The 13,104-nt window shown below is 46.1% G+C and overlaps 1 protein-coding gene across 1 annotated transcript; it reads right to left on the bottom strand.

The window, feature by feature from the left end:
- Positions 1-4,399: 4,399 nt before the first annotated feature.
- On the bottom strand, positions 4,400-11,937 carry LOC310636863 (uncharacterized protein). The gene is made up of 2 exons (XM_083356981.1): positions 11,872-11,937; positions 4,400-7,166 (listed from the first exon to the last, which is right to left on the bottom strand). The coding sequence occupies exon 2, from the start codon at positions 6,517-6,519 to the stop codon at positions 4,792-4,794; it is 1,728 nt and encodes a 575-aa protein (XP_083213107.1). The 5' UTR covers positions 6,520-7,166; positions 11,872-11,937; the 3' UTR covers positions 4,400-4,791.
- Positions 11,938-13,104: the final 1,167 nt, after the last annotated feature.

The following is a 13,104-nucleotide window of genomic DNA, read 5'->3' as shown; positions in this document are numbered from 1 at the left end:
AGTTGCCTTTTAAACCATCAAATTATCCCACGATCATGTGATATCCATCAGCATGCTTCCCAACCAGCTGAAGGCAAGCAAAGTTCATGGAGAAGACAGAAATAAACTCACCAGTAGCATTCAGGGGATGTCTCACTTAATGTGTACAGTGCTTATTGTCCACAGGCCAACTGAGGTCAAAGGTCTGTTTACAATCAGGTGTTTTTTTTCACTTAGCAGTCATGAATCTTAGCAACAGAATTGCCAGTGACAATTGTGGTCACTAAGTGAGGACTACCCTCCTTCATTCATCTCCACCCTTCAGGCTTCTTCCTGCAGTGGATGGGGAGGTGACCAATGTGCATTAGGGGGGTCTCTCTGGATGGCTTTCCTATTAGAGAGCTGGGGTGCTGCAGGGGCGAAGGTGCTGTTGCTGGGCTAGGAGTGGGGATAACCAAGTTCCAGCCTCTCCTCAGCCATGAAAGGTCCCTCGGACTCAACCCCACTTGATAGACCAGACCAAGAATTCAGCAACACAGGTAGACTCTTAACACAAGGGCGTCAAACTCAATTTCATTGAGGGCCGCATTAGCACTGTGGTTGCCCTAGTGGGGCGGGGGGCTGATGTAGGAGTGGCCAGATGATTGTGGATGTGTGGGGTGTGTGGGGGTGTTTGGTTTTTATTCCCCTATCTGCTGGGTGGTTGCAACAGGTTTTGGTCACTTCACATGGCCCTGGGACACTGTGACCGTTATAAATATGAATCAGCTGCCAAGCATCTGAATGTAAATCACAAGACCCTGGAGATGCTGCAACATCCCAGCTGATCGGTGCTTCTGGGCTCAGCAGAAGCACCAGGATCAGTGCTGCTTTCCAGCTGGAGCCTGGCACTGATCCTGGCGCTTCCGCTGAGCCCTGACAGCCCCAAAGTAGTGCTGATTTCAGCGCTTCCGCTGAGCCCCGACAGCCCTGCAGCTCCAGCTATCGCTCACTCAGGCTCGTGCGGTGCTGCCACTGGTTCAGCTCATTCCCCTCCCCCGCCACTTTTCTACGATGGTTGTGTACCACCTGCCAGGTACCAATGTACCACAGGTGGTACCTGTAACACTGGTTGAAAAGCGCTGCTCTGGGTGATGGGCGCCCGTCCCAGACCTTGAGCTCCTGGGGAGCTGGGACCCCATGGCTTGGCTCCGCTTCCCTGACGATATGCCCAGCCCTGCATTCCTTCTCAAGGCTGCTGCTGAAGTCCTCATCCAAGCTGGGGGGAGACTGAGGGGTGGCAGGGCTCCTGCTGGGTGGGCCTGCTGCTGCTTGTGCCACCGTTGCGAGGCAAGGGGAGGTAGGTGGCAGTGGCCTGGCTGTGAGGCACGTGGTACTGCTCCGGGACTGTGCTCGGGCGGAGCAGGGAGGGGAGCCCTGGCTGCCTGTTGGGTATGGGGGCTCCTGGCCCTTATAGTTCACAGGGATCATTTAGGGGTGGGCAAGTAGGTGGCAGGCTCACTGGAGGACAAGATTGGATGGCCAGGGCTGAGCCCCAGACATCTCTGCTCTTAACACTTTTTTTCAATTGAGACGACTGAAGGTAATAAGAAAATCTTGCAAGTCTGATTATGTTGTGCCTCCCCCCACCCAAACCTATACTCCAATGAATGAGGGAGGTGTTTGTTTGAGCCTGCTTGTAATATTATCTCTCTCTGTTGTGGACTTGAGGTAGGTTGCTTATCCCCCAAAGCAGGGGTCCCCAACCTCCAGTCCATGGACCAGTACCGGACTATGGCATGCCAGCGGCCGGTCCGCACAAACAAGGAAAGACCCATCTGTGGGATGCAGGCAGCACACAAAACCACACACTCTCTGATGTGTGGAAAAACCTTTCTCCACAGAACCGGTCTCTGGTGCCCAAAACGTTGAGGACCTCTGCCCTAAGGCTATTTTCTTTACTCTCTGCCCTGGAGGCCTCTGGGCATAGGACTGGCATCTGTGTCACTAAGCAGCCGGTCTTTAAGCATGCTGTCACATGACAGTGCCAACTTACATCTGTTCCTCTGCTGTTGTTAAGCGAAGCATGACCGTGACTTGCAAATTCCTGCCGGCATTCCCCACTTATTTTCTTGTCAGGAGCTAGTGGGAAAGACACAGATGGGGATCGTGAGCGTGGGATGCTGGAACCATTATAAATATGCACCCGTTTGTTCCATTTCATGACCTTTCTTGCCACAGTTGTGAAGTGAATCACCGCAGGTTTTAGTTAGTAACGGGGTTGGGGTTATTTTGCATTAAAATTTTTATTATTCAAAATACAAAATACAAAGAAAAATAAAAACATAGTTAGATATATACTCCTCTTCAAATAAAGTGATCAATCTAAAGCATCTCTACTTTTTTCTTTGCTTTGGGAAATAATATATGTTTCTGCTTACGCTTATTAATCTTTGTATACTATCATTTCTGTTAACAAAATTCACTCTTTTTTCAGATCCTTTAACCTTAAAGGGGAAAAATACTTTTTTAAACATCCATTTTTAAACACTAAACTTTTCTTTAAAAACATTTCTAAAATCAATGTTCTAGTATATCTTTTTTTAACTTCATTTTAAAATAGGCACTTTGAAGTTCACTTTCAGTTCTATTTTACAAACTTAAAAATTACTCAAGCATTATATATGAAGGGGAAAAAACATTTTCAAACCCACTTTATAAATACAAAACTGTATTAAAGCTTTCTATTACACATATCAGGCCAATAAAAATCCAAGCCTTGTAGCTGACACTCGCCGTCTCACATTCACCGGCCCCACCCACAAAATCATCCCCCTTTCCCCCCCCTCCAGGCCGCCAAACTGCAAAGATGGGGAACTCTGCCCTAAAGACTTGCAAATTTACTTGGAACTCTTACTTTCAATTGCGCTGAGAGGTTTAAACAGTCATCTTCAAGCCTAGTGGACGGTCACTTAAATATGAGCCAGCAGTGTGCAGCAGCAGCGAAAAAAACTAATACAATCCTTGGTTGCATAAACAGAGGGAGAGAGTCAAGATGAAGTATTAGTACCTCTATATAAAAACGTAGTAAGACCACATCTGGAACACTCCATCCAGTTTTGGTCACATTATAAAAATCATGAGACTTTGAAAAGAGGGCAGAGTAGAACAGCTAACATGATTAAAGGCCTGGTGACTAAAGCAAATGAAGAACGGTTGGAGGATTTGGGTATGGCTAGTCTAATGAAAAGAAGGACCAGGGGTGAAATGATAGCCATGTTCCAAAATTTGAGGGGCTGCCACAAAAACGAGGGGGGCAACCTATTTTCCAAAGCACCAGAAGGTGAGATAAAAAACAATGGAAGGAAACTAATGAAGTAAAAAAGCAACCCAGAACTAAAGAGAAACACCCTAACAGTGAGAACAGTTAACAAGTGAAATAGCTTATCTTCAGAAGTTGCAAAGTGTTGGCTTTTTTGGCAGCTGCAGCACACTGCTGGCTCATATTTAAGTGATTGTCCAGTAGGACTCCGAGACAGCCACAATCTCTGCAGGCAAGCTATTCCATTGATTAATTGCCCTCAGAAAATTTCTCTTTACTTCTATGTTGGATCTCATTTTAATAAACTTCTTGTCCTGCCCTCAGGTGCCTTAGAGAATAAGTCAATCCCCTCTTCTTGGTGACAGCCCCTCACGTACTGGAAGAAAGCTATCATGTCCTGACAGTTAGAACAATTAACCAGTGGAACAACCTGCCTCCAGAAGTGGTGAATGCTCCAACACTGGAAGATTTTAAGAAGAGACTGGACAGCCATTTGCCTGAAATGGTATAGGGTTTCCTGCCTGAGCAGGGGGTTGGACTAGATGACCTGCAAGGTCCCTTCCAACTTATTATTTGTATGATTTCCTTTGATAGCCTAGATATACCTAGTTCCACAACTGATCCCCTTATGATTTAGTGTAGACACCCTTTATCATCTTTACCGCTCTGCTCTGAACAATTTCCAGGGTTTCAACAACTTTTTGTATCGTGGTGACCAAAACTGGATACAGTATTTGAAATGTGGTGTCACCAGCACTGTGTGAAGCAATTCTATCTCTTCTTGTTGTCTTGACACTATGCCTCTGTTGCTGCAATCTAGGACTGCATTGGCTTTTTTGGGCAGTTGCAGCACAATAATGGCGCAAGTGGTACTTGTCCACTTATCTTGGGTCCCAGGGATACATAGTCTGCCTTTTTGGAGACCTCCTGGAGGCAGCCATCATTTTCACTGTGCCCACAATCTCTTAACACAGTCTACAAAGGGTTATGGTAGCAGAACTGAACGGTCGGTCACACTCCCAGGCGACAGTAACCAAGATGCAGCCACCAATTTGCCCCAGAGGCAGGTGGTTCACCAGGTAGAAATTGTGACTCATATGCTTTATCTCCTATGTGAGTCCTCTGGTGGTTCACCAAGTTGCAGTACCGACTAAAACTTTTCCCACAAATAGGACATTCAAAAGGTTTATCTCCTGTATATGTGTTTTGGTGTTTCACCAGATTGGAATTCTGTTGAAACGTTTCCCACACTGTTGACACTTATATGGTTTCTCTCCTTTGTGAATCCTGTGATGGTTCACTAGACTGGAATTGTGACTGAAACTTTTCGCAGAAACCTGACACTCATATTGTTTCTCTCCTGTGTGAGTCCTCTGGTGTATCACCAGGCTGGAATTCTGACTGAAACTTTTCCCACAAAGAGCACATTCAAAGCGTTTCTCTCCTGTGTGAGTCTTCTGGTGTTTCACCAGGCTGTAATTGTGATTGAAACTTTCCCCACAATCTGGACATTAAAAAGGTTTGTCTCCTGTATGTATTCTCTGATGACACGTGAGCTGGAATTTTCTAATGAAACTCCTCCCACAGTCTGGACACTCATATGATTTCTTTGTGAGTCCTTTGTGAGTCCTCTGGTGTTTCATAAGGTAAGCATTTTGAACAAAACTTTTCCCACACTCTGGACACTTATATGGTTTCTCTCCTGTGTGAGTCCTCTGGTGTATCACCAGACTGGAACGGTAACTGAAACTTTTCCCACAAACCAGACACTCATATGGTTTCTCTCCTGTGTGAATCCTCTGGTGTATCTCCAGTACATAATTCTGACTGAAACTTTTGCCACATACTGGACACTCATATGGTTTCTCTCCTGTGTGAGTCTTCTGATGTTTCACCAGGTTGGAATTGTTACTGAAACATTTCCCACAATCAAGACATTCAAAGGCTTTGTCTCCTGTGTGACTCCTCTGGTGTTTCACAAGGTAAACATTGTGACTGAAACTTTTTCCACACTCTGGACACTTATATGGTTTCTCTCCTGTGTGAATCCTCTGATGTTTCACTAGATTTGAATTGTAACTGAAACGTTTCCCACATACCCGACACTCATATGGTTTCTCTCCTGTGTGAGTCCTCTGGTGTACCACCAGGCTGGAATTTTGACTGAACCTTTTCCCACAATGTGGACATTCATATGGTTTCTCTCCTGTGTGAGTCCTCTGGTGTATCATCAGACTGGAATACTCACTGAAACTTTTGCCACAAAGAGCACATTCATAGCATTTCTCTCCTGTGTGAGTCCTCTGGTGTCTCACCAGGTGGGAATTTTTAATAAATTTTTTCCCACAATTAAGACAGTCAAAGGGTTTCTCCCCTGTGTGAATCCTCTGGTGTATCACTAGTTCACAATTCTCACTGTAACCTTTCCCACAATCAGGACATTCAAAGGGTTTCTCTCCTGTGTGAATCTTCTGATGTTTCACCAGGTTGGAATTTTTACTGAAACTTTTCCCACAATCTGCACACTCATATGGTTTCTCTCCTGTGTGAATTCTCTGATGCATCACCAAGTCAAAATTCCCACTGAAACCTTTCCCACAATCAGGACATTCAAATGGTTTCTCCCCTGTGTGAGTCCTCTGGTGTCTCACCAGGCTGAAATTCTGACTGTACCTTTTCCCACAATCAGGACATTCAAAGGGTTTCTCGCCTGTATGAGTCCTCTGGTGTGTCACCAGATTACCAATCTGACTGAAACTTTTCCCACACTCGGGACATTCAAAGTGTTTTCCTCCGGTGTGAGTCCTCCGGTGTGTCAGCAGATTAGAAATCTGAGTGAAACTTTTCCCACACTCGGGACATTTAAAGGGTTTCTCTCCTGTATGAGTCCTCTGGTGTGTCACCAGGATGTAATTCCAACTGAACCTTTTCCCACAGTCAGGACATTCAAAGGGTTTCTCTCCTGTGTGAGTCTTCTGGTGACTCGTGAGCTGGAATTTTTTAATAAAACTTTCCCCACAATATGAACACTGATATGATTTTTCTCCTGTGTGAGTCCTCTGGTGTCTCACCAGGTGGCAATTCTGACTGAAACTTTTCCCACAGTCAGGACATGGAAAGGGTTTCTCTCCTGTGTGACTCCTTTGGTGTCTCGCCAGGTTGGAATTCTGACTGAAACTTTTCCCACAGTCACGGCATTCAAAGAATTTCCCTTCTTTGTGAATCCTCTGGTGACTCATGAAGTGAGAATTTCTACTGAAACTTCCCCCATAAATGGGACACTCACACACTGTCTTCTTGGTGTGTGTCCTGTGATATATCACAAGAGATGTTCAGATTAAACCTTTTGCAACTTTTCTAGCATTTCAATGGCTTTTCTACAGGGTGGATCTTTTCGTGCATAATCAGTTGTTATGTCCTATTTGTGTTTTTCCCACAATTGGCACATCCATGCAGCTTTTCCACCAATGATATTCTTGAGGGGGTCAAAAATATGGACAATCTCTTATTTAGTAGTACTTTGAGTCAAGCCGGTTGTTTCTGTATAGGTTGAGGCCTGCCTTACTGTCTGCTCTACGTGCCTAATTGACCTTTTCTTGCCACTGACTTCCAGATATTTCCTTTCTTTTTCTGAATCAAAAATTTAAAAAATCCCTTGATTTTTTGTGTAACGTATCCTTGAGTTTCGTGAAGTCTACTTTTACCAGCTTCAAATCTCTTCTTGGTTTTCTCTTGTTTCTCTCTCGCCTGCTGAGCAAAGTGTAGAATTTTGTGCCTTTCTGAAGGAAATGGAAAATATTTTGATTTCTGGCTTGATTTGCTTTCCTTTTAAAATCTGCTTGTTATTCTCAGTTGTCCAGGGTGCTCTTATTGCCATCCTCTTTATCTATAAGATTCAAAGGAAAGTGTAACTTTAGTTGTTTATAAAATGGCTTCAGAAGATGTGAGAAAAAGAAAAAAGCATACATTACAAATAAGCAAACATGCCACAATACAAGAAAAACTTCCTACATTAATTATGATTCATTTGACACATGGAAGACTACTGAGATCCAAGTTCAAATATCCACTCAGTCATGAAATACTCTTTTTTGATTTGGGTCAATCACAAATGCTTAGCAATGCAAACCGTTATCATCAAATACATCTGGAAGTGCTGGGAATTATACAGTTGTAGTACAGAGAAAAATAGAAATATACAAACATACAAATGTGGGCTGTTGGTTTGATCTCTGGGCTTGGTAATTAAGTTGCAAATGTTTCATCTCCGGGGAGACATCTTCAGTGCAGCTTGAATTGTATTTGGTTTGTTTGGAATGTTGCTTCCGGTATTTCAGTTGAAGTAGCTCTCTCACTCCCAGTTGCTTACAGTCAAACCTTCTAAGGTCTTTTTAGAGATGTGGGGACTTTAACAAATGAAACGATGCCTAAAGTCTCAGCTGTCAATTTTTGCAATGAACCTGGCTGAAGCCATTTTCTTTTGTACACAGTTGCCACACACTTTAGAAGGGGGAATGAGACTGGATGTATTGCTAAGCATAACATAGAACGACTGTGGGAACCAAGGTCATCTCCACAAATGTTGGAGGAAGATGGGGAGGAGTGACTAATAGTCCACCAATTAACTCCATTGGACAGCATGATTTTGACACTTTGGGGGGGGAAGGAGTTTGATACTTTTAATTATGCTGAATCCACAGGACATATTCAGAGTTGGTTTCACTTTTGAACGTGCCGATACGATGTACCCCATAAACATGTTCAGTGAGGAAACTGCTATCCTTGGAGTTCTAATTTGGTTGGGATCGTTTGTCAGAACCATGACATTAGCAAGATGTAGAGCACTACTATCAGCTCTGCCTGGCTTGGCTGGGGCCTCACAGGCATTCTGCCATCAAAACAAGAAAGGGTGGGGGGGGGAGAATGAAAAGGGAAAAGTTGAAAGGGCAATAAATATTTGTGTGTACATGATAGGAAATCGGGAGGGAGGGGGATGACAGGTGAGCAGGACCAGAGCATCCAGATCCTGTTTGTACTAACAAAGGGTGTGTGTGTGAGAGAAACATCAGTGGAATACTGTATTACTTAGGAGCACGGTATGTTTTTTGAAGCTACAAATAATGCAATTGGGAACACCTCTTCATTTTTGAAGAATAGAACTGAAGTTGGTAGTTTAATTTTGTTCCCTTTCCAAAACAGAGTCCATGTTTAAGAATATTAAAGCTACTCTGCCACAGCATGCTTTTGGGGGATTGGTGCAGCACCCAGACATTACTGCAAGTAAAATTCCAGACTTTACCACCCCTACCCAAGAACAAAAGCTAAGGCAGGGCAGGGCAGGGCAGGGCAGAAAATGCCTTTGAAAGATAATGCAGTGCTTAATTCTTCCCAATTAAATTAAGAGGCTGTGCGGTTTTGAAATAGTTGGCATTGTCTGAATAAAGGTATTATTCCAAAGGAAGATGTTGCAGCTGAGAATAAAGATCACCTGACAGTAGAAGATGGAAAGGGTTTCACAGAAGGTGCTAGGCAAGCGCAGAACATGGAAGATGTAAGGCTTGGAGCTTGCCAAGAAAGTAGCCCATTTTGTTAAGCAACATCTCTGGTTGTGGATGGGAAAAGAAGTAAAAGAAAAGGGTGAAAGAAAAAAAATGTCTTCCCTTTGACCTTGCTGGTCAAGCTCCTGTCTCTCTTCGCTCACCCAATGGATTAATTCTAAAGATAAGAATTTTATCTTGTGACTGTTTCTTACTACTACACTCGGGGAGTAGATCATTGCGTGACCTTGCTGTAAAAAGCAGCTGCATTTTCTCCTCCAGCAGGGGATGCTAGGCAGAAGAGTGCATTTCTCAGTTACCACTTACCTCTCTGTAATCCTTCTTTGCATACTGCAACCAATTTTGGCCTCCACAGTATAAAAAAAATGTTGAGACTCCAGAAAAAGTGCAGAGAAGAGCAACAAAGAGGATTAGAGGACTGGAGGTTAAAACACATGAAGAACGGTTACAGGGACTGGGCATGGCTAGTCTAGTGAAGAGAAGGACCAGGGGAGACATGACAGCAGGCATCCAATATTTGAGGGGCTGTCACAGAAAACACCTGAAGGCCAGGCAAGGAATAACAGATGGAAACTGATGAAGGAGAGATTCAACCTAGAAATAAGGAGAAATTTTCTGACAGTGAGAACAATCAACCAATGGAACAGATTGCCTTCAGAAGTTGTGTGTCAAAATCCATTTATATTCCATTTATATTCTATTCCGAATTTCCTATCTGCGCAAACTTAAATCTCACCACCCCCCCTTACTGCATTCTGCCATCCACAAGGAGGAAGAGAAAAGATGTCAATTGGCCACCCCTATCCATCAGATGCAAGGTTGTCTATTCAGCCTGCCTAGAGGCCATCATCAAAGACCAGAAGAAGAACCTTTGAACTGAGAAGAACAAAAGCAAGAAAGGGGGGTGGTTTTCTGGTTTGCATCTCCGACTGGAATGTGAAGGGGAGGAAATAATGACGCCGTAAATGCATTGAGGTTCTCTTTTCCCACGGGTTTCGACACATGAAACTTAACTGATCCGGCACTGACCAAATGGACTGAGGGGAGGGGTTTCATTCCAGGACACTTTAAAAGTATCGATCTGTCACACAGTTTCCAGATTCTGTCTAGATTATCCACTACCAACTATGTTTTAGTAAAAGTTCCTGGTTGGACAATCGTGTCTCCGAGAGTTCTTCTTTCCTAAAATGTGGATTGGGGTGGGTTCTGACATTATGGGAGTTTCAACACTGGAGGCTTTCAAGAAGAGACTGGACTGCCATCTGTCAGAAATGGTGTAGGGTCTCCTGTTCAGGCGGGGGGTTGGACTTGATGACCTGTAAGGTCCCTTCCAATTCTGTTATTCTATTCTATTCCATGCCATGCCCAGGCACCCTAAGAAATATGAGTATTACCCCCAAACATCTCAGAGTTCTCAAAACATCTTGAGGAGCTCCAGTTGGCTGGAAATGGGCTAGTCATGGGGGGGGGGAAGAGATGGGCTGCGGGCAAACCTACCTCTTATTATGAATCCAGCGAGCACAGTCATTTCAGAGCTGGCTTGAATTTACAGCAACCAACACTCTTGGCAAAAGAGCCCTTTGCTTTAATCAAATGGAGTTGAAGGTTTGTTTGTAAGGGATCGGATTGGGGTAGATTTGACATTAAGCCAGGTCTGCAGTGGTGGTCAACCTGGAGAGGAAACCGTCTCTACCATAGGAACCATAGAAACAATGTCATCTCAAGGGAGCGACCAAGGAAGAGATCGAGGCTTAGGGGAGAGCATCCTGGAAACCCCCTCCTGGAGGGCTGGATCTATCCGGATGGCTGGGAAAGGAAAGCCACTAAGATTCCGACGGGTCAGGAAAAAGGAAGAATGGGAAGAGAAACCCATTGGAGTGACATTCATCCCTGTGGGCCGAGGCAGCTGCCAGCAAGAAGACCAGAGTGGAGCTGAAGGAAGAATCGAGCACAGGAGAGCCGGAGCGAGAGGACATCTTTTTAGTAAAAAAAAAAACCCTTTTGCTTCAACCCAATCGAGTCAAGGGTATTTCTTTCCTAAGAGATCAGATCGGGGTGAGTCTGACAACTGCTTTTGAGCCAAGGTCAAGGTCCTTTTTAAAAGTGGAGAGCTATGGGGTCAAAATATTCACTCATTCTTTGTTTGCAAGCAACTTTTTAAAATTATATTTAACTGTACTACAATATGTGGGAACATGTGTGGGGAATGCCCTCGCTGTTAAATTTAGAGAACTGTTTTCTGTTAAAAATGATAAATCTAGACAATTATTATTCCTTTCAAAGCACTTGGGGATAATGGACCTCTGCCCTCCCCTTTAAGAAAAAGCCCAGTCAAAATACCATCATCCATGTAGGGCTGTTCTTTTACATGGGCAGAGAGAGAAACAGGGGCGCAGCAGTCTCCAGAGAGGGAATCTGGGCGCGTAAGAGAGGCAGATTCAGGGGCTCCATCTCAAAGGAAGCCCACCTGGACAGGGCAGCCCATTGGCCAAGCCCACCTGGACGCCTCTCGGCTCTCCCTCACCCGCCTTCCAGACGCCATTCAGCTCTTCCTCCTCGCAGGGTCCCCGCCCTCCCCTCCAGCCTCGCTCCCTCCCAGCCCAGAGCTCCCCCCGTCCTCCCCCTCCTCCTCCTCCCCTCCAGGCACTGGCAGGCTGACCCTCCCCAGCAGCGAGAGGGGAACGTGGGAACGGGGGTGCCCAACCTTCCGGGAATCCCCGGGAGCCCCCAGGCGGGGAGCCGGGCTGCGCCAAGAGGGGGGGCTGCGGGGCAGGAGGGGGGCTCGGGGGAAGGACCTGGAGGGGATCGGAGAGCCGTTCGCGGAAGCCGCAACCCAGGAGGAGGAGAAGCGAAGGCGCAGCGCTTCCCACGGAGCAGAAAAGCCCGCGAGGAAAGGCGGAGACTCGGAAGGGGAGGGGGCGCAACTGGGGGAAACCCACCTGGCTCTCCCCCCAGGAATCCCCCCTCCCCTTCCCCCCCCCGGGGATTCCCCCCTCCTGATTGCCCTCCCCCTCTCGGAGCCTCCTCGCCCACCTGGCGCCCTTTCAGCGACCCTCCCCGCGAGGGGAATCTCCGCAGCGCTGCCGTAAGAAAGGCTGGGAGAGCAGGAAAAGGGGCGGGAGGGGCCGGAAAGTGCACTCCCACAGCCTTGTTCCCGTTTCCGGCCTCCTCTCTAGGCGCCAGAGAAAAGCTCGCTGCGTTTAACCCCTTCGTGGAAGCCGCTGGGGGAGGGGGCGACTGCACAGGCAGAAATGCAGCCCCAAACCAGGACAGACGATCCACCAGGTTTCCCTGAAGGCTGCAAATGTTCATTTCTCCATCTCTCTCCATCTCTTCTCAGATATTGTTGACAATTGGATCCAGAAATGTCAGACTTGGATTCATCATTGCATAATACTCTTTTCCACTGATCCCGTAATCCAATTTTTGTGAGCTTCAGCATATCTTAGCTGAAGCCATCTGTGGGATGCAGGCAGCACACAAAACTACACACTCTCTGGTGCGTGGAAAAACTTTTCTCCACACAACTGGTCTCTGGTGCCCAAAACATTGGGGACCTCTGCCCTAAGGCAATTTTCTTTACTCACTGCCCTGGAGGCCTCAGGGCATAGGAGTGGCATCCCAGTCACTAAGCAGCCGGTCATTAAGCATGTTATGTCACTCCTAGTAGTCCTTTTCTTTAGACTGGCCATACCCCATTCTTGCAACCATTCTTCATGTTTTTGCCTCCAGGCCCTCAATCTTCTTAGTTGCCCTTTGCCCTTTTCCCCCAAAGTCTCAACAGCTTTTGTGTAATTTGATCAAAAGTGGATGCAGTATTCCATGTGCCCTAAGGCTTTATAAAGGTAAAGGTAAAGGTTCCCCCGCACATGCGTGCTAGTCGTTTCCGACTCTAGGGGCCGGTGCTCAACTCCGTTTCAAAGCCAAAGAGCCAGCGCTTGTCCAAGGACGTCTCCGTGGTCACGTGGCCGGCATGACTAGATGCCAAAGGCGCACGGAACGCTGTTACCTTCCCACCGTAGTGGTCCCTATTTTTCTACTTGCCTTTTTACGTGCTTTCGAACTGCTAGGTTGGCAGAAGCTGGGACGAGTAACAGGTGCTCACTCTGCTATGCGGCACTCGGGATTCAACCCGCCAAACTGCCGACCTTCTGATCGACAAGCTCAGCGTCCTAACCCACTGAGCCACCGCGTCCCTAAAGCTTTATAAAGCGGTACTAATATTTCATGTGATTTGGATTCTATTGTTGCAGAATCAAGAGACTC

The sequence above is a fragment of the Vipera ursinii genome (genome assembly GCF_947247035.1).
Source record: "Vipera ursinii genome assembly, chromosome: 2".
Classification (NCBI taxonomy): Eukaryota; Metazoa; Chordata; class Lepidosauria; order Squamata; family Viperidae; genus Vipera; species Vipera ursinii.
This window is presented reverse-complemented; position numbering and strand designations above follow the sequence as displayed.